The sequence below is a fragment of the Colletotrichum acutatum genome, assembly GCF_030867785.1.
Source record: "Colletotrichum acutatum strain CBS 112980 chromosome Unknown BDZ83scaffold_57, whole genome shotgun sequence".
Classification (NCBI taxonomy): Eukaryota; Fungi; Ascomycota; class Sordariomycetes; order Glomerellales; family Glomerellaceae; genus Colletotrichum; species Colletotrichum acutatum.
The window spans coordinates 169,159-192,068 of NW_026849051.1; the positions used below are offsets into that span (position 1 = coordinate 169,159).

The window sequence follows — 22,910 nt, forward strand, 5'->3', positions numbered from 1 at the left end:
GGACTCAGCACTGCTCACAAGATGTTAAGAAGTCTTACATGGGCAATCAGTGAAACGAAAGGGATTCATGCTTGGACGATGCAAAAAAGAATGAGAATGAATTGGTTACTTTCGTGCATCCGCCGATAATCGAAATCGGGTCCCTTGCTAACCGCGAAGAGTCATGGAAGGCAAGGATGATAACCACTACACTACAGATGCTGATGGAATTTTTGCCAGGATCCGACTTTATCAATCACTGGGCCAAGCCCAGGAGGGATCGGCCTGTGGCCCGTGCCTCCACCTCAATCTCCAGGCAGGCGTTCCTCTTACTCACTATTTCCTCTCTGTCCAGCTTCAGATCAGAAAGCATACACAGTAGAGGGAAGAGGAAGCCACGCCTTTAAACTTTCATCTGGAGCTATTTCGGACCATTTTGTTTTTCTTCCCTATGCTCTGCCAGGCTGACACCATTCCAGCTCCCGACCAAGGATGTCAATCTATGCCTTAATCGGCGGAAACTCGGCCTGCAAGGCACAGCAGCGCATGTACGACATGATCCCATAACCCATGGATTATCACCAACTGGAACATTTCACCATAAGCCATACTATCCAAAACCAATCTTCAGGAGGCTAAGCGTTACGTGACATACTACCTACCTAACGGCACCAAGCAACCCCTTCGGTGACCAACTGCGGCAGTTACAACTGACTGACCTCCAGGGCGCACTGCACTGCCCGCGCGCTAAGTAGCCGAACGTGCCCAGCTCCGCCCCCAATGCAGCCCAGTTGCCAGTTCGGCCTTCCTCGCGATGTTTATCTCCAAGACGCAAAACTCAACCAACCAGGTCTCGGTTCGCGACATCGTGCTTGACGAGTCTGCCTTGATCTATCCAGCTCCGGTTGGCGGCTACCAACCCCTTTCTCCGCGGCCATGTTCGCAAAACGATAGAGCCGATCTTGGCCGCCGCCAATGCCATTGTAACTTCATGTGGTGCTTCTCCATACCACCTCCCACGCCTCTTTCGGCGGTCTAGCAGTGCAGCTGGGGCAGATTCAGCCCTGTGGTCTGTGAGCTGTCATCAGAGAGCCTCGTCGTTGATCCCAAAAAATGGGGATTTCTTCAAGATTGTCATCATGAGGCTCGGGGGAGCCGCCAAACCGCACCTTGGCTTCCTTCATGCTCCGCTTTGCGCTCACGCCATGTAGAGAGTTTCTTGCGCTCCATTGGTGTTATTGGTCAGATTCTCCATATCCACATCTTCTACCCGGGTTTTGGTATGAGACAGACGTCTACCTAGATAGACACTTTTCCTGCTCTTGATGGCCTGGGTTCTCCGGCGTGGCGTTCAGTTATTTGTGCCCTTCCTTCCGTTTCCTATCGGCGAAGAGCCATAATCTACATCCTTACTAAGACAGCATCTTCTACTCAAGTACATGACTACAACTACTTCAACCGTCGTCGAGATGGAAACTGCGACGAACGTGCCCGCCCGCCTGGAAGACTACGTGGGCTTCTACGGCGACCCATTTGTGACCCTACGAGATCTTGACGATGATGAGACGAAGCCTACCCTGGCCATCACCAGCAGAGAAATAACAGCTCAGAATTCCGCCGATGAAAATGATGCAACGCAGGCGAATCCGGTACAAGAGGATGAGGATGAGGATGAGGCCCGGTGGACTGAATACAACCCGCCGGCGTCCCTCAGAACAGCGCCAAACCTCACTAATACGGTAGCCCTCGAGATCCTACAGGTCTCCATCGGGAACCTCCAGGCGAGAGCCGCCGAGGCAAATCAGCGGCGGCAGCTAGAGGAAGATGAGAGACAGCGGGAAGCCGAAGCAGCAAATGCAAATCACGAGGGAGACGGCACGGTGAAGGAACCGTATCTGCCCATCATCATCACTAGCCCTGATGGAGAACCCGGTCCATCGTCGGCGTTCGAGACAGGGGAAGATGATGTCGAGGACCTCAAACTGTTTCCCGAGATGACGGGAGCGGGCGAGGGCAGCACGTTGTCTCAGGGGCTCATCGTCTTGCCACCCCAGCCCAAGAAAAGAAGCCGCTTCGCCCTGACGAGAATCTTGCAAATGGTTGGTGAAAAGGATACTGCGAAGAAGATTTCCCTTTTCGGCGGTAACTCGAGCAAGACGAGCCTGGAGGCAGCAGCGTCTGCTGAAACTGCTGCTACCGTCACAGAGAAGCTAAAGAAAGCTCCCGTTACGGTGTAAGTCACACCTCCCTTACCCCGTTTCCAACACTGAACCCGTTCTCGACATCTAACACCATACCCACCAGCGAATGCGTCTCATGCCTCGATGACTTCAGCCCCAAGAAAGTAATCAAAGTCACATGCCACAGCTACTGCCCCGACTGCTTCGAACGCCTCATCTCCACCGCCGTCCAAAACGAACACCACTGGCCCCCCAAATGCTGCCTCAACCCGATCCCAACCCGCCTCTTCCTCCGCAAGATCTCCCCCGATCTAGCAAAGACCTGCAAAGACCGCGCCGCCGAGTGGGCCATCCCCGTCGCCGACCGCATCTACTGCGCCGAACCGGCCTGCGGCCTCTGGGTACGCCCGGAACACGTCGACGCCGCATCCCGCATCGCCCGGTGCCGCGAGGGCCACCGCAGCTGCAGCATGTGCCGGGGACCCCACCACGCCGACGACGCAGACTGCCCTCTCGACCGCGACCTCGCGTTGACCAACGCCCTCGCCCAAGAGGAGGGATGGCAGCACTGCGGCCGGTGCCAGGCGCTCGTCGAGCACCGCGAGGCGTGCCAGCACATGACGTGCCGGTGCGGCTATCAGTTCTGCTACGTCTGCGGCCTGCGGTGGCGGACATGCACTTGTACGATGAACCAGCTCGAACTCATCAAGCATGGGGCCGCGGCGCGGCGGCGGGAGAGGTTGCAGCGCGAGGCTGAGGCCGAGGAGGAGCTCCGTGACGCGCTGCGGCAGATTGAAGAGTTTGAGCGCGAGGAGGCGCTGAAAGCCGAGCTGCTGCGTCTCGAGATGGAGAGGGTGGAGGAAGAAGCGCGCATTGCGTGGGAGGAGGAGCGTGTTCGGCTCGAAAGTCTGAGGCGGTACGAGGTCGAGGTTAGGTTCCAGGAGCTACGGGAGCTGCTGGACGAGATCCACGACCTGCAGGAGTTCTTAGTGCGGCACCAGCACGACAAGGAAAGGGAGCTCGCGGCCAACGAGGAAGCGACGTCGACGGCGGAGCTCGAGTCGAAGCAGGAGACCGAGCAGCGAGCCCTCGTCGAGACGGCCGCGGATAAGCTGGCCGCCAAAGTAAAGACCCTGGCGACGGAGTACGGGGCGCGTGTGTTGGCGGAGCAGAGGACGGAGGAGGCGTACCTCCGTCAGCTGGAGAGCTTCTTCGCGGACCGGCCGTCGAGCGAGGCGCGCATTGAGGCGCTGATGCGGGAGTTCCGCGGGACGATGGATAAGGGGTGGCGGGCGTGGGAGCGGTGGCGGGACGAGGAGGTGGCGCGGTATAAGCTCAAAGTCGAGGAGGAGCGGACGATCCGGGAGGAGATTATGTACAGCGTGCGGAAGCGTCACGAGGAGAGGCTCGAGACGGCGCGGGTCGAGCTCGAGAGGAGGCAGGCTGCTGAGATAAAGTGGGTTACGTTGGTTTTTGCGGAGAGGACGCGGATGCTGGGTGCGATGGAGAGCGCGGAGCTGGAGGGGGAGGGGTTGGAGAGGAATGAGGCTTTGATTGGGGTGAGGGATGATGAGGCTGGTTCTAGTTGACGGTGGGAAGGCGGCCTGGTCTATTTGATCTTGGCCGTCACGCTGATGATGTTTAAGACTCGACTTGAAAGCTGTTAGGTATGCATAGGTGTCATGGCTGGGCATAGTGGCAGGCAATTTGTAGCGACTGACGTAGGGAAACACCTTGCTGTGAGGTATAGTAGTCCATGCTCCACATTTGAGATGTTAGCAAGGTGATTCTCGACGCTTAGTCCTTTCTCTGACGTTCGACAAGTATTATGGGATCAATCGATATCATCACGTTCTCAAAAAAACAAAACGGTAGATGATACAAAGTGTCTGTAGATTTGATCATATCATTATATAAGGTCTGTATCGCATGATCCTGTACAACATTAAATAGTGGGGGGTATCTGCATGCTCGTATATGCTTTTATATCACGGAGCTCCAAGCTCGTGAGATGCTAAATGGGATGTAAACCCCAACGCGATGGTGCCAAGCACAGACACACCTCTTTCAACCGCGCTTGTGCTCCAGTTCCTCGGCCTCGTGACCGAGCTTGATCTCCTGCTCGACCTGCGCGAGGTCGAGGTCCGCAACCTGGGCGTCGGGGCCATCGATGACCTTGACGAGCTCCTCGAGAGTAGGGCCCTTTGTCTCGACGTAGAAGAGGTACACAAAGACGAGTTCGAGGAAGATCCAGCACTGTGAGACGCAACATTGTTAGCCGAAATTTTCATTGACCTTGAAGAAGAAGAGTGAAAACTTACAGTGTAGATGAGGTACAGCTTCCAGGTGTGGCCGGTAAAGTAGTCAAACGCATACGGGTTGGCGTAGTTGTTGAGCGTGAGGGCGGCCTGGACGGTCAAGTTGACAATCATAAGACCCTTGGCACGCAGCTTGTACGGCAAGATCTCGATGGAGTAGCTGATGAGGAGACCGGACCACGCGAAGGCGTAGAAGAAGCCAAACAGCCAGATGAAGAAGATCATGGCGTAGTTTGAGCCGGGCGAGCCGTGCTCCTCGTACAGGCCGGCAGACAAGGTCCAGAAGACAAAGGTCATGAGCATGCCGCCCGTGGAGGCGAGGAAGATGGGCCGGCGGCCGAAGCGGTCGACCTGCATGGCGAGCGTCAGCGAGGTGACGAGGGAGAGACCGGTCTGGCCGGCGGAGAGGCCGAGGCGGGCGGTGGAGCTCTCGATGCCGGCGTTGGCGTAGAGGATGTTTGTGTAGTTTGAGATGATGGCGTTGCCGGACCACTGCGAGAAGAGACCGAGGGAGATGAGGACGATGAAGCGGTACTTGTTGCCGGCAGTGCGGAAGAAGTCGAGGTAGCTGCTGCTGTTCTTGGCGGCGATCTCGCGCTTGATGGTTTCGCGAATCTCGCGGAACTCGAACTGGACGGTGGGGTTGTTGGTGTCGCCGTTGGCGTGGTACTTGCCCAGGATCGCGAGGGCCTCGTCGTGGCGGTCCTTGGCGATGAGGTAACGGGGGGACTCAGGGACCCCTATTTGATATCCAGTTAGAAATTGACGGGGGCATCTTAAGTCACGGAGGCTAGCTTACAGAAGATGAAGGCGAGCTGGATGACGGAGGGCACCGCCTGGCCAATGGCAGGGATACGCCACGACCACTCGTTTCCGAGGAAGTCGGTTCCGAAAGAGAGCCAGGCGACGACGAGGGCACCGACGTTCCACAAGCAGTTGTAAACCGTCGTCAAGCGAGCCCGATGCTGGGGGTGGCAAAGCTCAGCGAGCAACATGGGCGAAGTAATCTGGGCAAAGGAGTTGCCGAAACCAAGAAGGACACGACCGCCCATAAACACTGCGAATGGTCAGCCTCTGAGAAAACGTTGCTACATCTTTGTAGCTACTTACTGCCCATGCTTGTGCAGGCGCCCTGCAAGACGGCACCGGCAACCATGATCAAGCAGCCGATGACAATAGGGATCTTTCTGCCAAAGTTGTCGGCAATGAAGGGGCTTCAAAAGGGTCAGTAAACTTGTCCATCGCCGGGGGCCTTCGTGTGAGAACGTCGCTTACACAATGGGAATCGAAACCAGACTGCCGATTTGGTAAAAGGCACCGAGAAGACCGAGCTGGCCTCCCTTGGGGTGATCAAAGAAGGACTGCCATGAGTCGAAGTTCTGGACAGAGTTGAAGAACATGCTACAAACCACGTTACTGTCAGCAAACGGACCTGATCGTATTCTCTTTCATGGTCATTTGCGCAACTTACCCATCGTAACCAGTAGTCGCGGAGGCAATGCAAAGGACGAAGGCGTAGAAGTAAAGCTTCCTCAGACCGGGGTCCTTCACCCAGTTGACCTTCTCAAAATCCGGCGCCTCTTCCTGAGCTATGACAACAGCCTCACTGTTGGTCTTCTTCTGTGTAACGCCCTTGAGGAACCCCATTTTGGCGTCTGCTCAATGGAGCTGTATATCGTGTGTGGGTTGTCGTGGTAAGTTGACGTTTGGCTTTTTTGCCGGCGACCAGAGCAAGAGCCAGAAGCAGGTCTCCTTGTTGTTTGGGCCAGAAGATGACTTGAGAGGGACGGACAGGGCGAGAAGGACAACCTCGATCTACAACGCGGGGTCTCCAGGTCTTATTATATGGAGCAGTGGATCATAAGACGAACAGATGGGAAGCAAAGGATAAACAGTGCGAACAGTCCCAGACGGGGCATCGGACCGGGAAGGCCTAGGTCTAGAGACCGGTCTTTTCTTTGGGGGTGGGGGGTGTTGGAAGCTGGAACCACTTGGTTGGGATCCTTTGCGTGAAATCCTAGCGGAGGTCGACCGATTCCCAATCAGCTGTCAATATCAAAGCGACTTTGAGAATATCGTCCTGCACGAGGACGAAGCAGCCTGCCGGCCAAGGTAAACTGCCAGGCCCATGGAATCTCCTAGTGCGTACGCGGCGCAGGGGATTGCCACTGTCTCCCGGCAAAATGCGATGGGCTTGAACCGTTTCAAGACAAAGCTTCGCTGCCAAGTTTGGCTCCGAGAAGTCTCAAGTCACGAGGGGCGGGAGGCTCTCCTCTACTCTCCCCTCCCGTACGGCGTACACCTATCCGTACTAGGCTCTTCCCCAAGAAATCTGCTGCCGTCCGAACGGGTGAATGCGAATCGGACACCTATTTCTCCAAGCTTTGGCAATTGTATTTTGCCGGGCGCCTGTGTGGACACTTCAACCCACTAGACAAGGACAAGACTAGATGGGAAAAGGGCGAAAGGTGTGAGAGTTCCCACTTTGCTGAACGTTCCCCCTGGGGTCCCGTGGAGAAGGAGGTGGAGGTAAGCAGGGAGGTTGTCTTTCAAGTGGAGACTGCGACGGTCCCGCCCGTTGTTCCATTCTCTTTCCCCAAGGTGACTCGACACGCTCGACTACGACTGAAAATTGTGAAGAAACGTGGATGAACATTGAGGTGATGAGAAGGCCAGTTCCGGGAGCTTTCCAGTTGACGTCAATGGCTGAAGTGTCGGACAAGAAGCTGAAGGAGACAGACAGCTTTTGCCGGCCGCTTGAGAGTTATCCCCAGAGATATCCCAGCAAGTGAGAACGGAGAGAAAAAGAACCGCAAAATTAGACGAGTTTGGGGTTGACTAGTCGACCGCTGCGGGGAAGACAAGGCCGAGGTGGACGACTCATCGCTAAGCTAAAATCGGTCGTTTTTACCACTAGAATGTGGGCGCTGGGAACATGGCGACTCGATTTAAACCCGGCATGACGCCTCCGTGACTCGCCAGGTTTATTCATTCTATTCCGTGTGTTTCCGTATGCCGTGCCGTTCCTGGGCCGGCTTGATGAAGTGGTCACGCCGGGACTGCAACGAAGTATCAGTCTATGGTTTCTTCTCACGCGTGTTATCCCAAATAGTTCCTGGGAAAATGAGAGAAATCTTGCTCGCCACGTGAAAACGAGAAAATCTTTCGACGCATTAAAAACAGCAAATGCTTCAATAAGGTGCTTCGGTGCTCATGTCCGGGGACCAAAGTTTACTGAGATGAGGCGCTAGGCCAAACCGAAAGTGCAGACATCTCCGTCCCGTCGATGCAACTTTGTCGAAGAGGGACCCCTGCTTAGAGAGAGACACCCTCGGTAAAGCTTTCCACCGTGCCACTGGTGTTATTCTTAAGGGCACGGGCTGGGGCATATCAAAGGCTAAACGGTCCTTTTGCGCTTACTCAAACCACGCATTCAGCTTCTAGAGACAAGTCTGCGTTTCCACAGTGAGTTATGGCGATGTGGTATGCCTTTTGACGCCGTATGGCGCTTCCAGCGCGATCAGTCCTCGTGCCGGCGGGATGGATTCCGCAGCAATGGGGCGACAGCGGGTGCATGCGAATCTCTCGTAACTTGGTCGGCCGAGAACCGCTCCTGTCTGAGTACCCATAGACCCACCCTCCCCAAGGTCATTGAGGGTGTGGATTCGTGGGCGCGGGGAGGGTTACCATCAGGGCCAAGATTCATCCGTCGATAATGCTGCTCGACTGTCAGTCGATCCACGATGAAGCGGAACAGCCCGACTTTGTATACCATCCCGTCCCGCAAAGAGGACTCGAGAGTGCTAAGGCCTGCCGTTCTCAGTCAGATCACTCCTTGACTGACTTTTGCCAGGATCCTTGCTAGGTGAAGAGTTCACGTGGGTGCTTTCGATTGTGGGTGTAAACAGCGGTGGGGATCTTGGGGAAGGCCTCGCATACCAGGCCTGTCAGTGGTACGACACTTGAGCAGCTCATACCAAGCATGAATGATCGAGTGCCTTAGTCGAACGGTCCTGCCTCTACACTAAACCGTCGTGGATCGTGGAGATGCGTTTGCGGAGCCCCACGACAACGCTGAGACTCGCACCGTGTCCAAGTTGACTGTTGGAGAAGACTCGAGGGGTTGGAGATTCCTAGCGTGAGGTTGAAAAAATGGCTACTGCGCCGCTGCCTCACATGGGGGTTCTGCCAGGATACCACGTCGTTGACCGGCGCCACCCAGGGCACCCGATGCATTTAGCCATTTAGCCTGATATCAGGCTGAATGACACCCGGTAGTGGATGACAGAGAGAAGATCGCGCTATGCCAACGGCAGAACGTTGGATTGCAGGGTCTTGCTGGTGACTGAACCAACACGAACGGAGTTGCGACTTGATTAACCGTAGTCGGTTCTCAGCCGACGCGTTCCTCGTTGCAGACTTGCAAGTTGCAAGTCGATTGTCGCGTTCGAGACATAGTCAGCCGCCTTCGTGCTTCCTCTTGTCCGAAGTGTCTTTCAACCGGGCCGACTTCTCGATCACGGCAGTCTGTGGACAGTCTAGGCAGCTCATGACAGCCTCGGTAATAGCGATAGTTGCGTGTTCTGTAATCAAACCAGACTGGTCTACACGTAGATGATCTTCTTATGTAACCATTATAGCTGTAAGTATCTTGATGCACAAAGCCCGACTCACACCGGCAGCTGTATCCGAAGGCCGCACAATGGCAAATGAAACCACCATATCCGTTCTCCTTCTTGAAGAAAAGCGCCCAGCTCTCGAATCACACACTTGTCGAAACGTAGTCGGCTTGCGGCTGCTTCTCGAAGGCAGGGGTAATTTATCCATAGATTGCCGGCATATCGCCGCTTAGGGTAATATTCTCAAGTTGCCGATTGATGGGAGATCGTCGAATCCGTGATCTTGGGACCAATTGCTTATATTGCTTGCAGCGCAGCATCCATCCTCCAGGACTGGCCCCTGAGTAGTCTCCGTAGCAAGCCGCAGGACCAAGACATTGACGTTCCCGTGGGAGCAACCGTCAAGCGACGGTACCTGCATAGTAGCCAGTGTCCAGTGGCCGCCTTGTTCCGTGGCCGCTGCAGGTTGGTGATGCCTCGAAAGAACACCTCAAATGGACGTTCAGCCGTAATTTGTCATGTTGAAACTCTTGGGGGGGGGGGGGTTGTTGTCCAAGGAGTGACTGTGCATAAGGTTCTCTGCTGAATTGGCTCAAACTGAATGTTCTCAGATGACGCATGGAGCATCTCCCATATGCTCCCAATGCCTATCAATATGTTGTGGTATGAAGTGCATCTCTTGTTGAAGTGAGGAATTGTGACAGAACGGCGATCAAGATGGGCGCACGGACTCCAATTCGACCAGCTCCTTCCCCGCACAACTCCGGTGTCATCCCGTACTCGTCCCACTGGCAACTTCCATCACGAGATTCACTTTCCACCCACAATCGCAATTGCAATCACCAATTGGCTAGGTTAGGCGCGTTACTGCCGCCTGTGCCGCCAGACCGGACCTTTACAAGATGGACAAACTCAGCGCCCAAGAATTATGGCAATTGAAGCACAACTTCTCGTCGGCCAGAGAATCGTCCGAAGAGCACTTCTTCCGGTGCTGGAACCACCAGGACTGCAAGGTGTGCCTGGCAGAGGACGAATGCAGCTGGTGTCCCATGGTACCGTTCTACCACGCCAAAAACCAGATTCGATAAACGTGACTCTTTGCTAATTCGTGATGTTGTGTCTGCGCTCTTTGATATAGACGTCCGCCTGCGTCCCTAATGCGTATGCGATTCCATTGCTGGCACCCGCCTACGACGAGAACATTTGTCCGCACTGGGCGGAACGATGGGAGTTGCGCACCAAGCCGCTGGGCTGCCAGGTTTCGACCATTACGAGTCTGACGTCCATTGTCTCCATTGTGTCGACGTTCATCGTGGTCTTGTTGGTGGCCTTGATCGTGCTCGGCGTCCGCTGGGGGAGACGACGCAGTAAGCAGGACCCGGACTGGTGGCGGTTGTGGAAGCGTGACTGGAGCCGAGCGCAATTTTGGCAACGACCGCAAGAACAACAGGATAGCGAACGCGACCCGTTGCTGGGTCAAGCGCAAAGCACGCGAGATGGCACGTAGCGAAAAACAAGAGCTGCTGGAGGGATTTACTCCTGCTGTGCCCATGACGACACGATGGAACCAAATCACAGATACGAGTGCTGCCACCGACGGGACCCTTCACCCGGAGCTGACGGGAGGAATGATGGCTACTTCATCGCCGGACCGTATTATCGGACCGTCCTCGTCATCCGGCCCAGGGATGTCTACGTACTCTAAGTTGACCGTCACCAAACACGACTCTAAGAACCTCTCCTTGAACCCGCCGTGTCTCTCCTCAAGCGCATCGAATAGCCTCTTCAAGGGGAGAGGGGCCGGTAACACCTCGTATTGCTTGGATGTGAAGGAGCCAGCGCTTGCAAAGAATAAGACGTTGAAGTGGTCCTTGGGTGGCCTGGGAGCCGCAGCCATGTTCGAAGTATGATTGGTAGAGATCTGCAATCTTTTGTTTGGGTTAGCCAATGCTACAAAAGCTTGGAGTAAACACAAAAGAGTAGTTGATAGTGTTGGTGTCAGAGATCTTGGTGATAATTTTGATACATCAAAAGAATTCAGGTAATACATGCTAATTTGGATACATCATCCCAACTGTTGTAACGAACAAAAAAACAGAGACTGTTTGACTTACCACTTCGCGAGATGCCCCCTTTCAAGGGTTGAGGGTGAAGGAAGAGCAAAGGTCAAAGTGATTGGGAATCCAGAGAAGTTTATAGCTGCGAGAGATGAGGGAGTGGGGCAGACCAAGGAAATTTTTGTCGGCCCCCAATCACGTGACACATACCGAGGAGTTTACGGCCTCGCGCTTTGCGGCTCTCAGGCGAAGTTTGCGGGGCAATTCGCGATGGTGATGACAGTCGCAGTCTGGAGAAGCTGATGCTGAAGATGGTTTCCAAGACTACGCTGATAATGAACTCGATTTAAGACTTACCGTGCATACATCGCCTTCTCACATCATTCCCCGAGGGGACAGTGTCACTCAAGCAGTGTGTACCGCAGTCAGTGGAGATGCAAAGAAACGGTGCAGAAGATGTTTGATGAATTTTCCCAGGCTGTCCATTGATTGATATATCTCGTAGACGCCGTTCCCTTTGCCCCTTCCAGCGTCGCATCACAAACAGGTACACGAGGTCGTTCTTCGTGCAGAGTTGCCTCGCGGCTGGGTGGGAGAACCTTGCTGTATTCGCAATGCAGAATCCGTTTTTTGACTCCTCTAAACACGAAAGCCGTGGGCTCGGGTGACGAAGCCCTCGCAATGTTCCTGTCCCATCCTCAGAACCATGATTCCGTTCCTCGTAATGTCCATAACACACGCCGCCGCCGATTCAGCTGCCTTATCTCAGTCTGCGGGCCTCACGCTCAGACTCGAGCAAGCAGAGGATGTCGTCCTCACGGACTAGAGAGAGAAAGATGTTAGCCAGTATTCTTGGTTCCCTTCGCGCGGTTGTCGCTGTCGCCTGCTCTTTCGGTGAGAAGGCGGTGGCAGGTATTCGATGGTCGCTTACCGGGTCCCTTGACGTTACGGATAATGGAACGGGTCTCGTCGTCCATGAACTCGACGCGGACTTGGGTGACACCACCGCGGGAGCCTATACGCAGTCAGAAAATCTGCCAAAAATTCGTCCCTCCTTCTGTCTCGGTTGCAATCGTGGATTCGATCTTCGTCGGGAAGGGTTTCGTTTCTCTATTTTTCGGGGGAGGAGAGGCGGGGCATACCGGTACGGCCCAGGACGCGGGTGACCTTCACAAGCTTGACAGGCTGCTTAGCGGAATCCATTTTGACTGCGGGCGAAAATTCTACGTCAGTCGATCAAGATCTCTGTCAATTTTTCTCGGGCGTCGCGACACGTACATGTATGTGGTTGCGAAGGTGCTGCTGGGTGGTGGGCTGCGCGGGTTGATGGTTGACTGCGAGTACGATCTTTTTTTCGCTACGAAGACTTGTGGAAGGGCTTTAGCGAAAGGAAACCCTTCCACGGTGCGTGCTAGTGACCCAGCGCCCTCTCATTGGTCGGGAGGTGGGCGCATTGCTCATCTGGTTTCTGCCGTGCTCACCGCTTACCGAAACCCATCTTCAACCCCATATTTGTGCTGCATACCTTAATAGCCCAGAAACAGGCATATGAAGGGCATTGTCTGTTGATCACTCTACCTTACTGTAAGAAACAGATGCCGATGCATCAGACGGAAGTAGGGTGGGCGTCTGCGGAAGTAGAGACTGGCAATAAGTTTGCTATACTTCGAACGCATCTCACATTTCAAATAATTTTTGATCGGGTTGCGGAGTTCATCTAAGGTGCTTTGATGATTTTCCGTAGTCGGGTCCGTAGTGACATACATGCACGTCGAAGTTGGGAAGCTTAGATCCTAAAACCTCGCAAGGGCTCAGCCATTCTACAACGACACATCGATGGCCAGATTATGGACACGTTCGCAAGAGATTTGTAACTCGGCTCGATTGTTCGATTAAAGCAGGGGTATCTTTTGACGGCGGAAGTCAATCATGGCAACTTCGCAATGCGTCCCTCCAAGTCCTTTACCCATGCCTCCATGACCTTCATGTTTCCGGTCATGGCAGTGCCACCCTCCTTCATCGCCTCCTCGACCTTTTCCAAACCATCCTTCCATTGCTTAAGGTCCGTCGCCATATCGGTTTGTTGCTTTTCGATTCTGCCAAGCATCTCGCCCGCAGTAGCAGCGTCAGAGTGGATTGCGCGGAGGGACCTCAGGCGGTCAAGCAATGGTGGTAAGAGAGGAGCGAGGTTCTCAATGGCCGGCAAAGTCCCATAAAGAGCGTTAATCTTTGCCAGCTGCTCGGGAGCCGGGGCATCCTCGCTGGATGCCGTACCATTGCCGAGGGTTTCTTGCGCAGATTTAGCCCCCTGGCGTGCCTTTTCCAGCTCCTGAGCTTCTTGGATGAGGGTACGGACTCGACGGCTGATTGAATCTAGATTCGATGTTGACGCCTGCGACAGAGTTGTAATCTGCTTCTGGAGCCCATCAAGCGTGGGAAGAATGGCTCTGGGCAGCCCATTGATGTCGACTTCCGGCAGGGCGGTTGATCCTACTCCGATTGCCTTCTCAAGGAGGACCAGTCGTCGGTCAAAGTCCGCGGCGGTGGCAAGAGCGTGACTCTGTTCGTAGGTAGGAGCATACGTTACTGTGTAGGTCGCAGAGCTCCCCGGTGCCACCAAGTCTTGCGATTCATTCTTAGATGGTCCAGATGATTGAGACACTGGCTGAAGTGCGCGAGAAGCGCTGGTATGCGGTTCCAGAGTTTTGGAGATCTCATCCAGGACCTTGCTGAGAGACCCTAATTTCTCGTCATGGTCTCCTGTCGTAGGTTTTGCTGCAGCCTCCTTCCTCTTTCCGTACTCCTCCTTGGCTTCCTCTACTTCTCGTTGCAGCCGCGCTATCTTGCGTTCCAGGCTGTCCTCCTCGTCCTCGTCGCTAAGATCGCCGAATTGCTCCGTACCATCCTGCAGGAAACGCTGGCGTCTCGTTGATGCCTTGTATGATTTGCGTTTGCCGTCTACTCGATCGGAAAAGTCGACCCCTGTGGCGTCCACGCCCGCCGGAAGGAAACGAGATCGTGCCTCATCTACCCGAAGTCGGGACCTTGAAATGCCATTGGCGTCATCGTCGAGGTCGTCGTCGAAATCGTCGTCCGAATGCGATTGTCCGGTTGTCGTCTGCGCACTGGTCAGCCATAGCAGACGATCTCAGGGTGAGGAACGCACAGGAACAGTGGAGGTGTCGTCGGTCAGCTCTGGCGTCTCGTACACGTCCGGGGCCGAGTCCTGGACCTCGTTAGTAATGTCTACTTGGTATTTAGTAGTGCGTGTATGCTGACAAGGTCTGGCAATGCTGCGTATTTCCGATTCAACGCCATGACGAAGAATCGGGGTAGAATTGGGGGATTCGGCGGATTAGGACGCGCGTTGTCTGGCAATGCACCTCTTTCGAGTCGTCGGTAAGGCGTCGCCCGTGAAGCTTAACGGCCGAGTTGTCGATGTACGGAGTAGTAAAGTCAACAATCAAAGACCCCTGCGCAGGAAGGGGAGCTCCAGCTTCCGCGCCAAAAGTCACTGAGCCACCAGGGGTTTCCCGCTAACGTGGACGTACCCATTGACAAAGTGGGGTGGGGTCGTTTGTACACTGCTTGGCCGGTGCTTGGGCAGGCACGCGTCGAGAACGCGATTGTAGCTTCCACCTTTTCCCCGGGTCAGCACTTCCACTTAACCTCAAGCGGCAGCAAATTTTGTGGCTCCGGGGGCCGAACAAACAACGTCTCCTCCGCAATTGAGAAAGACCAGACATCGGTCGAGGCTACGTACGAAGACTCAATGTCAATTGGGGGTTGTCGTTGATCGTCTTGCATATGTTCGCCAACCTCCATTACAAAATATCAGGAATTGAACCGGAAGCGGAAGCGAACCCGGCCGGAGACTGATGTTGAGCTCCGTGTGAGATGCCTGCTGGTCTCCGCAGGCAATACTTGATTACCGGTACTTCTGCCTCTCGAGAGCATATCTTAGTCGACCCGACGCTGTGTTAGGCATCATTGTAAGGCACATTCAGGGTCAATATGCCCCCAAAGCAGGCAACGATGCAGAGGCGAGCTGGTCTTGCGAGAGACAACCGCGTTCGGCCTTTATTGTCACAGGTTAATGGCCAGCGACGGACACTGGTCGCCGACGACAGACCGGTAGACCGGCCACCTGATGACTCTGATGATGAGATTACCGATCCAGAACCTTGTAGGGGATCGATTCCTTCGAAGACCGTGCCAAGCTCAAAAGAGGCGTCTCGGGTCTTTTCGAGTACAAAACCAGCTTCAGACTCTGATGATGATCAGAGTGCCTGGTCATCTCGTGCCAACATGGCTCGACCTTATTTCGGCTCATCGAAGAGAGGAAAGGAGCAGAGCAAAATGTGGAGCGCTTCCCAGGAAAGCTCTCAGGGACAAGCGCAATGCGAAGGCTCTCAGGGCTCTTTCTCCACAACACGTGGCAGCAAGAGAAACTCACCAGACGGCGGAGCACTTAGTCCAGAATCTAAGGTAACAAAGGCCCGGAAGATCGACCTTGACGACGAGAAAGAGGCAAAAAGATTACTGGTACGAAAGAAGAGCTATGGTCGAGGCGAAAACAATAGAGGGCGTATCAGACCTCCCACAAAGTCAAAACCGTGGTCATCGCAAGAGAGGCCGATATCCAAGCTAGGAAAAGAAGGTTTGTTGTACATTGGTTTCGAAACTATAGGGTTACTAACCATTGACCAGCTTCCGCGCCCAAGATGGTGCAGCCGTCTTTCAAAGCATACGATGACGACCCATTTGACCAGTTCTTGAGCCAGACGCCTCCAAAACGCATCATTGAGCCTGCGGCCACGTTTCTATCCTCTCCTCCTCACGCTTCTGCTCATCCTGTCCTGAAGCATGTATCTCTCAGTCCTCACTCATCACCAAAGCGAAAAGCAAAGGCCGAGTTCAAACTTCCATCCGCTTCCCTACCTGAGTCTCTGCAGAATCCAACGAATGCGCGCCCACAACTTCGCAATCTAGAGTCAAGTCCTGAGTCTGATTTGAAGAAGACAAGGAAATTCTCGTTTGAATCCTCGGACTTGTCAGACTTGGACAGTGACCTCAAGCAGCTTGTAGAGGCACGTTGCCCCATGTGCAATGAGATTGTCGATGAGAAGCTACTGCACGATTTCTCCAAGGGTGCCCGTCTGCACATCCGAAAGCAAATTCAGTTCTGCCGACTGCACAAAAAGAAGTCTGCTGAAAAGGCTTGGGATGCTCGGGGCTACCCCAAGATCGACTGGGAGGGACTTGATACTCGAATTGCCACTCACTATAGCTTTCTTGGAAAGGTCATCAATGGCGGATCTTCTCACTTTGGTGATTTGCTGCTTGACAAGGTCAAGGAGGGCAAGAATCGGACCTTGCTCAAGGCAGAAGATAGCTTGACACCTGGCTATTACGGCCCGCGGGGCCTTCGTGCATTCTCAGAGCACATTATCGGTCGCTTTTCATCGATTCTGAGAGAACGAGCCGTCGACGATCGGCTGATATCGTCGCGTGGTTATTCTAGCTATGTGGAGGCAGTGTTGGTCCCGGAATTGGCAGTGTTGTTGATATCTGATGATATGGTAGTGGAAGCCGAGGAAGCAAGAAGCATACTCGAGGAAAGCAAGTGGATTGGAGACTTGCTTCACGAAGATACTGGCGATACTGTAGATCAACTAAGCGATGATGAGAAAAGGGGATGATGAGAGAACAGCATCTTAGGAGAGCATGGCAGCCAGGGGCCATGCAATAGAATCGCTAGCATGTGGCGGTTGACTGGTATTTATAGCATCATGAAGCAGATGACTTTACGCCATAGCAAGCATGCAATGAATGATTCTTCCAACAATGTTTCATAGTGCCGTGTCTTCCCCATATTGCTAACAAACTTCAATTCGTCAAAGGCCTAATACCAGCTTCGTTGAAACTACCAAAACCCAACGCCATTCGTGATCAAAACTTTTTCTCGTCAGAACGTTCCTTCTTCACAATCCCAACGCCTCGCGTCTACCCGTGCTGTTCAAATCAAGATACGGCGCCTCGCCCAACGACGCAACACGGTCGCCAGCCCTGGCCTCGACGTAGTCATAGGTCGCGCAGTGCCACATGCTCCTGTTGTCCCAGATGGCGAGGTCGTTCTGGCGCCACTTGAAGCGGACCTGCGCGTCGTGGTTCTGGGTGACGAGGTTGAAGAGGTAGGCGAGGAGGACGTCGGACTCGTCCTTTGTGACGCCGTTGATGCGCTTGGTGAAGCCCTTGTTCACGTAGACGGACTTCCATCCCGTTACGGCTGAGAGGGGGTTTGTCAGCTTGAGGTTCTAGACTTTTTTTTTTGGGAATGCTTTTGACTAGGGGTGGAGTGATGTGATGGAGGGACATTATACTTACGGTTGGTACGGATTACGGGGTGGATGGACTTGAGCTCGGAGCCCTTGTTCAGCGGCGAGCCGCGGAGGCCTTCCCGAAGGGGGTTACCCAGCCTGCGGGCCTCGTCGTGGAAGAATGTGGCGTCGTGGGTGGCCGTCAAGCCTTCGAGGAACTTCTGCATGGGAGGGGAGAGTCTGTCGTAGATCTCATATCCAGAAGCCCACAGCTACGAGTTCACCACCCAGTTAGCCGGGCAAGGTTCCACCGTTCATCTGCAATGCAACTGCAAGGGTTTGATGGCGAGAAAAAGCAAGTGAGCAAGGGGGAGGGGACGGGTGGTTCCAGCCAGACTTTCCAGGGGAGTGAGATGAGATGGGACGGGGACGCGGTTGGTTTGGGACTTACAGTGTCACCACCAGTGGCGGGAAGGGTGTGGATCTTGAGCATTGCGTAGTCCGAGGGGACCTGCTCGAAAGAGATGTCGGTGTGCCAGCCGGCGCTGGCGAAGCGGCTGACATCGCTCAGTTGGTGGGTGAGGCCGCCGCCCTTCTTCTGCTTCTCGCTGCTGATGACGCTGATTTGGTCACCGAGCTCGCTGCCTTCCTCTGTCAGGGGGTGGATGTGAAGGCCTGATGATTCGGGCTGTTTTTCGGGTCAGGTCAGGGAGCTGGGTCTACAGGTAGGGTTGAGGTTTGAGAATTTGGATGTTGTGATTGTCACTTACACATCCGGCAAGTTCTGTGAGACGGAGGCAGAAATCCTTCATTTGGGTGGGCGTGACATCCTGGTCTCTCAAGAAGACAACGCCACGCTGAGAAACTGCATTATCTGTAAGCACAAGGCTGGACTACATAGAGAAATGAGTGAGAGACTCACTTGTCACAGCCAGGTCTCTAATGACCTGGTCGTCGGCCTTGAGGAGATCAACAACCTGCAGGCCCTCATACTCGCGTCCAATGACAGGGGTAATGTCTGCGTTCTTGAACTTGTCTAGAGAACCGGAGTAGACGAGCGGCTTGCTTAAGCGGGGGCGAGCTGCCGAGTTTCCGCCAACAATGTTGGAACCGGTTGAGACTGCGGAAGGCATGTCGTTGTTGTTGGTGTTGATAATCTTTTGTGATTTCACGGGCTGTGAGGTGGTATAGTCCGTTGATGCAGGGCGCTTGAGAGTGTCGTCGATCATGTTTTGTTTGGGTGTGTGTGAGGTAAGATCTGATAAGCAAAAGGGAAGATTTATGAGAGAGATATATGGCTAGATTTTATGTCCGGAGCACCCGTCATGTCCTGTCAATCTCCACGTACGTTATCACAAGGAGGGAGAGTATTGTTCCTCTTTTTCACTCTTCTGTGTTTGCTTTCAAAGCGAGATCGGGGAGTGACCAGTAATGCGAAATGGGGTGAGGAGGGAAAGAAGATCGTCAGACGTTTTCTCCAACGAGGATGGCCTCCCCTTGGTCGGGTGTCAGGCATTACGGAGTACTCAGAGTCCTCGTCGTTACGGAGGCTCCCGACCGGTGGGCGATGGCGCAATCGCAAAGCTTCCTAATTCGGCGAAGTCTGTCAGCCGTGGCCAATCAGCGGAGTGGGGGCACCTCAGGCACCCCCTCCGGCGACAACACTTGGCCATCTAACCTCCCACACGCACACCTCCCCCCCTCTCCTCCTCTGCCTCATAGTCTCGAAACTCGCGGTCCTCGTCGGAGAATCTTTCGGAGTTGAAGACGGACGCGGCAGCATCACGTCTTTGCTCTGGGCACATTAGCTACCGGGGCTACCTTGCCCATTGGCATATTTGCTCCGTTCCTTGTCACAAGCCTTTCTTGTCGACACCCTCCACATGGGCACAAGCAAAACAGAAAACATGAATGAAACCCTCACTCAACGTGAAGCCGTCGTTCGCCAGAGAAAAGGGCAGATGACATGTAGTCAAAACTATGTTGACAATGACATCGCCCGTTGGCCAAGACACGTTACCAGGGGGGGTCGTTCCGAGAGCCCGGGGTTTTAATCGGTAGGCGGAGAATTCTGGGGTAAGGTTTTTTTTATTTGGAGAACCAACTCTCACTTCTCCGGCTAGGCCATCCGGACCCGGTCGCTATCAGCAGCAGCAGAAAAGTTGTCAACACCATCTTTTCTCTCTCGCCCTTGGCCCCCTTGTCCGACCACATGGTTCACCTCCACTAGTATGTGGGTTCCTTCGAAGACGCAAGACCGAGCATAGATGTCGTGAGCCATGATCTGCTAGCCTCAATCAGACGCATCAGAAGTTTGAGGAACGACTATTAAGTTGAGCATCAAGAACGTCCCCGTTCTTGAGACTGGAGCTTCGTGTCGATCACCGTCGGTTTACGCTACCTTTTTGTTTCCCTTCTTGTTTGCGCGAAACCTCGGGCAAGCGTGTGTGCTCCGGCCTACACCTCACTTCTTGCTTACACGAGCTCTCTCGCCTGAACCAAGCGACAGCAGCAGTAGCAACAGCAAAGATGGCCGACGTCGAGCCCACCGCGCGGAAGACGGCTAGCGACAGCGGCAAGGACGCCGTGTCCATCTACCAGGACTCGGACGCGTGTGTCGTCGGTCGCGAGAACCTGTCTGACCTTGTACCACCGCATGAGTCTTATGAAGGAAAGCACAGATGGGATCCCGCCGCGACGTGGACTGAGGCCGAGGAGAGGAAAGTGGTTCGCATCACAGACATCAAGTTGCTGACGATGCTGTGTATCATGGTATGCATAGCCATTTGGAGGTCATGAGAAGCCGCTTTGCTGATATTCAACCAGTTCTTTGGCCTGCAATTGGACAGAGGAAACTTGAGCAATGCTCTGGCAGATGATTTCCTCAAAGACCTGAAGCTCAGCAGTGACGACTACAATAATGTACGTTTTGGCAGCCCTGCGCCTAGGACTATTATAATTGCTAAAACACGCTTCTGTAGGGAACCACAATTCAGCTGGTGTGCTTCCTGGCCGCCGAATTCCCCGTCCAGTTCCTCACCAAGCGCTTCGGTTTCAAGTACGTTCTGCCAACCATGATGATGATGTGGGGAACCGTCTCCTGGACGCAGGCGTGGATCACGACCCGCGCCGGCTTCTACGTGACGAGAGCCCTCATCGGCGCCTGCGAGGGCGGCTTCATCCCCGGTACCATTCTCTTCGCGACCTACTTCTACACATCAAAGGAGCTGTCTGTTCGACTGGCCGTGTTTTGGTCCACGCTCAACGTTGCGCGAGTCATCTCGGCTTTGCTGGCTGCGGGTATCCTCAAGATGCGCGGCATTGGTGGACACACGGGCTGGTTCTGGCTCTTCCTGTTGGGTATGTGACCTGCTCCCTCACCTCTCATCTCTTGTGTGTCTTTTCGCTGACTAGCCGACCAGAGGGTCTCCTGACTTGTGTTTTGGCTGTCATGGTATGTCTGCCCGCGTTTCTTCCCCCGCTTTCTCTCTCTCCCGAGGTATGGTGGCTTGAAAGGATTCCCCCCACTGACCCCATGTTGTTACAGGCATTCCTCTGGCTCCCCGCCTCCCCGACGAACACTACGACGGCCCTCTGGAGAAAGCCGTGGTACACGGAGAGACAGGAGGTCATCATGATCAACCGTATCCTCCGTGACGACCCCGCAAAGGGCCTCACTGCGCTGAAGGAGCCCATGACGTTCAAGGACATCAAGAACGCATGGCTCGACCCCTCCATGTGGGGTCTGTACCTCATCGGCCTCGTTGCCTACATCCCAGCGACGCCCGTTCAGGCGTACTTGACCCTCACCCTCCGGCGCCTGGGCTTCACGACCTTTAACGCCAACATGCTCACGGTGCCCTCGGCCGTGCTGCAAATCATTACGATGCTCACGCTGGCCTTTAGCAGCGACTACTTCAAGGAGCGGGCGTTCCACTGCATCTTTGGCGAGCTCTGGATCATGCCCCTGCTCATCACCCTCCTCACGCTGCCGGATGGTGGGCGTGAATGGAGCCGATTTTCGGTCATTACGCTCATCTCGGGCTACCCTTACTTCCACCCCATCGTGTCGTCGTGGATCTCGGAGAACACGTTCGACGTCAAGAAGCGCGCCATCTCGGCAGCCACGTACAACGTCATTGTGCAGATCGGGTCCCTTGCGGGATCGCAAATCTACCGGGCCTACGACGCGCCGTACTACAAGCGCGGCAACACCGTCTGCGTGTCGATTTGCGCTTTCAGTCTCGTTGTGTTCCTGGTGCACCGGCAGGTCCTTGTGCTGCTGAACAAGCGCAAGGCGCGGGTGTGGGACGCCATGTCCAACGAGGAGCGGCTGGCGTACCAGAGTGATGCGGCCGCGCGCGAGCAGGACGGAAACAAGCGTTTGGATTTCAGATTTGTCTACTAGAGGGGTACTCATGCGATACGATGTGTATGAGTGAGTATATGCATGAGTATAGCTCGAGGACGATATTTCAAAATTTGATGGGCCATATAAGTTTGGATACCAGTCCATGAAAAGGACAAGATTATAATTAATAAAGATGGTAGAGACCAAAATGACGAGAACAAGGTGCTACCATGCATGCGCTAGTAGGCATCGTATTTTTCTTCAACTAATTACACTATACACGATATATCCGCATTGCACTCCCAATCAGGTCAATTGATAATTACAATATCGTGCTAGTATTCTTCGTGGAAAGATGCATATTCTCGTTTGTTTTGTTCGCTTGAAATTCGAGATACCTCTCTACGTACCTACACTTAGGTAATAATGGATGAACGCTGATTGGCCCCGTGTGGGATCCCGGGCTGGACCAAATCGCTGGGAGGTCGGCGGCCCGGACAGCGGTCAAGCACATTACCGCAGTGAGAGGCCGAATTTGCGGGGAAACACAGCGCCAAGGTCCCTTAACGGGCGCCACCTGTCGACCCCAAGCCCCCTCAAGCCCCTACGGTCCCCGGCCCTTCTCGACTCAAGCGTGTCAAGCTGCAGGGAGGCAAGCACGGCGGAAGGTCCACAGCTCCCCTGATCGGCTTAGCGCAGCGAGCACACCATCGGTCGTCGACTCCACCCTGCGCATCTCAGACGTCCGCAGCTGCTCTCCCATCCCCATTTTTTTTGGTCCAACCTTCCCGTGTCTCTCTCAGTCACCTCGAGACGTGTAGGCGACGGTGACAGCTTTCTCTCTGCCTCGATTCGAATCAAGCAAGGAACGCCAGTTTTTTTTTCCCGCTGCAATTATGCCAGTATCGCCTGATCCTCGCAGCCTTGCTTTGTAATACCTGCGGATAGCCTCACTCGTACCTCATACTCTTACGTGTTTGTCACCTCGCATATCCACTGACGCCCCCCCCCCCCCCAAGGGCTATCCGTACGCAGTCTTGATCAAGCCCAGCCTACCGTTAACCTGGAGACCCGTTTCTTCTGGTG

At 54.3% G+C, this 22,910-nt stretch overlaps 8 protein-coding genes and 1 non-coding gene across 9 annotated transcripts; 4 read left to right on the forward strand and 5 right to left on the reverse strand.

Moving 5' to 3' along the window:
• Nucleotides 1-114: 114 nt before the first annotated feature.
• Nucleotides 115-201, reverse strand: BDZ83DRAFT_t165. Its single transcript has one exon. It is a non-coding gene; the product is annotated as a tRNA-Gly (tRNA).
• Nucleotides 202-1,448: 1,247 nt separating this feature from the next.
• On the forward strand, nt 1,449-3,748 carry BDZ83DRAFT_579624 (uncharacterized protein; the record flags this gene model as incomplete). Its single annotated transcript, XM_060505263.1, has 2 exons — nt 1,449-2,212; nt 2,284-3,748. 2 exons carry the CDS (start codon nt 1,449-1,451, stop codon nt 3,746-3,748), a joined length of 2,229 nt encoding a protein of 742 aa, XP_060364080.1.
• A 478-nt stretch (nt 3,749-4,226) lies between these two features.
• Nucleotides 4,227-6,124, reverse strand: BDZ83DRAFT_652592 (general substrate transporter; the record flags this gene model as incomplete). The annotated part of the gene is made up of 6 exons (XM_060510539.1): nt 4,227-4,415; nt 4,481-5,217; nt 5,277-5,534; nt 5,588-5,691; nt 5,753-5,878; nt 5,949-6,124. The coding sequence occupies 6 exons, from the start codon at nt 6,122-6,124 to the stop codon at nt 4,227-4,229; spliced, it is 1,590 nt and encodes a 529-aa protein (XP_060364081.1).
• Nucleotides 6,125-6,665: 541 nt separating this feature from the next.
• Nucleotides 6,666-11,006, forward strand: BDZ83DRAFT_652593 (uncharacterized protein; the record flags this gene model as incomplete). The annotated part of the gene is made up of 9 exons (XM_060510540.1): nt 6,666-6,766; nt 6,793-7,006; nt 7,729-7,811; nt 8,864-9,038; nt 9,118-9,119; nt 9,409-9,561; nt 9,956-10,148; nt 10,235-10,463; nt 10,552-11,006. 9 exons carry the CDS (start codon nt 6,666-6,668, stop codon nt 11,004-11,006), a joined length of 1,605 nt encoding a protein of 534 aa, XP_060364082.1.
• A 590-nt stretch (nt 11,007-11,596) lies between these two features.
• BDZ83DRAFT_624471 (40S ribosomal protein S28) lies at nt 11,597-12,575 on the reverse strand (the record flags this gene model as incomplete). The annotated part of the gene is made up of 3 exons (XM_060508444.1): nt 12,296-12,575; nt 12,085-12,168; nt 11,597-11,975 (listed from the first exon to the last, which is right to left on the reverse strand). Coding segments are annotated over exons 1-3 (202 nt in total), but the record flags the coding sequence as incomplete, so codon positions are not given.
• A 48-nt stretch (nt 12,576-12,623) lies between these two features.
• Nucleotides 12,624-14,648, reverse strand: BDZ83DRAFT_624475 (Dynamitin-domain-containing protein). Its single transcript, XM_060508445.1, has 3 exons — nt 14,433-14,648; nt 14,320-14,379; nt 12,624-14,271 (listed from the first exon to the last, which is right to left on the reverse strand). The coding sequence occupies exons 1-3, from the start codon at nt 14,469-14,471 to the stop codon at nt 13,081-13,083; spliced, it is 1,290 nt and encodes a 429-aa protein (XP_060364084.1). The 5' UTR covers nt 14,472-14,648; the 3' UTR covers nt 12,624-13,080.
• A 425-nt stretch (nt 14,649-15,073) lies between these two features.
• Nucleotides 15,074-17,046, forward strand: BDZ83DRAFT_366057 (RTC4-like domain-containing protein). The gene is made up of 2 exons (XM_060502610.1): nt 15,074-15,813; nt 15,864-17,046. Exons 1-2 carry the CDS (start codon nt 15,168-15,170, stop codon nt 16,853-16,855), a joined length of 1,638 nt encoding a protein of 545 aa, XP_060364085.1. The 5' UTR covers nt 15,074-15,167; the 3' UTR covers nt 16,856-17,046.
• A 91-nt stretch (nt 17,047-17,137) lies between these two features.
• BDZ83DRAFT_579534 (TfdA family taurine catabolism dioxygenase TauD) lies at nt 17,138-18,606 on the reverse strand (the record flags this gene model as incomplete). The annotated part of the gene is made up of 5 exons (XM_060505250.1): nt 17,138-17,442; nt 17,541-17,745; nt 17,925-18,161; nt 18,244-18,338; nt 18,396-18,606. 5 exons carry the CDS (start codon nt 18,604-18,606, stop codon nt 17,138-17,140), a joined length of 1,053 nt encoding a protein of 350 aa, XP_060364086.1.
• A 1,272-nt stretch (nt 18,607-19,878) lies between these two features.
• Nucleotides 19,879-22,101, forward strand: BDZ83DRAFT_366085 (major facilitator superfamily transporter). Its single transcript, XM_060502611.1, has 5 exons — nt 19,879-20,245; nt 20,300-20,395; nt 20,455-20,833; nt 20,896-20,927; nt 21,021-22,101. The coding sequence occupies exons 1-5, from the start codon at nt 20,003-20,005 to the stop codon at nt 21,879-21,881; spliced, it is 1,611 nt and encodes a 536-aa protein (XP_060364087.1). The 5' UTR covers nt 19,879-20,002; the 3' UTR covers nt 21,882-22,101.
• The last annotated feature ends 809 nt before the right edge of the window (nt 22,102-22,910 follow it).

Excerpts from the sequence above, each read along its gene's own strand:
- BDZ83DRAFT_366057 (XM_060502610.1), top strand. The coding sequence starts at position 15,168 with ATGCCCCCAAAGCAGGCAACGATGCAGAGGCGAGCTGGTCTTGCGAGA. Across the intron at positions 15,814-15,863 it reads ATCCAAGCTAGGAAAAGAAG|CTTCCGCGCCCAAGATGGTG; the intron begins GTTTGTTGTACA and ends ACCATTGACCAG.
- BDZ83DRAFT_624475 (XM_060508445.1), bottom strand. The coding sequence starts at position 14,471 with ATGGCGTTGAATCGGAAATACGCAGCATTGCCAGACCTT. Across the intron at positions 14,380-14,432 it reads ACGCAGCATTGCCAGACCTT|GACTCGGCCCCGGACGTGTA; the intron begins GTCAGCATACAC and ends AACGAGGTCCAG. Across the intron at positions 14,272-14,319 it reads ACGACACCTCCACTGTTCCT|ACGACAACCGGACAATCGCA; the intron begins GTGCGTTCCTCA and ends ACCAGTGCGCAG.
- BDZ83DRAFT_366085 (XM_060502611.1), top strand. The coding sequence starts at position 20,003 with ATGGCCGACGTCGAGCCCACCGCGCGGAAGACGGCTAGCGACAGCGGC. Across the intron at positions 20,396-20,454 it reads GCAGTGACGACTACAATAAT|GGAACCACAATTCAGCTGGT; the intron begins GTACGTTTTGGC and ends ACGCTTCTGTAG. Across the intron at positions 20,834-20,895 it reads GTTCTGGCTCTTCCTGTTGG|AGGGTCTCCTGACTTGTGTT; the intron begins GTATGTGACCTG and ends CTAGCCGACCAG.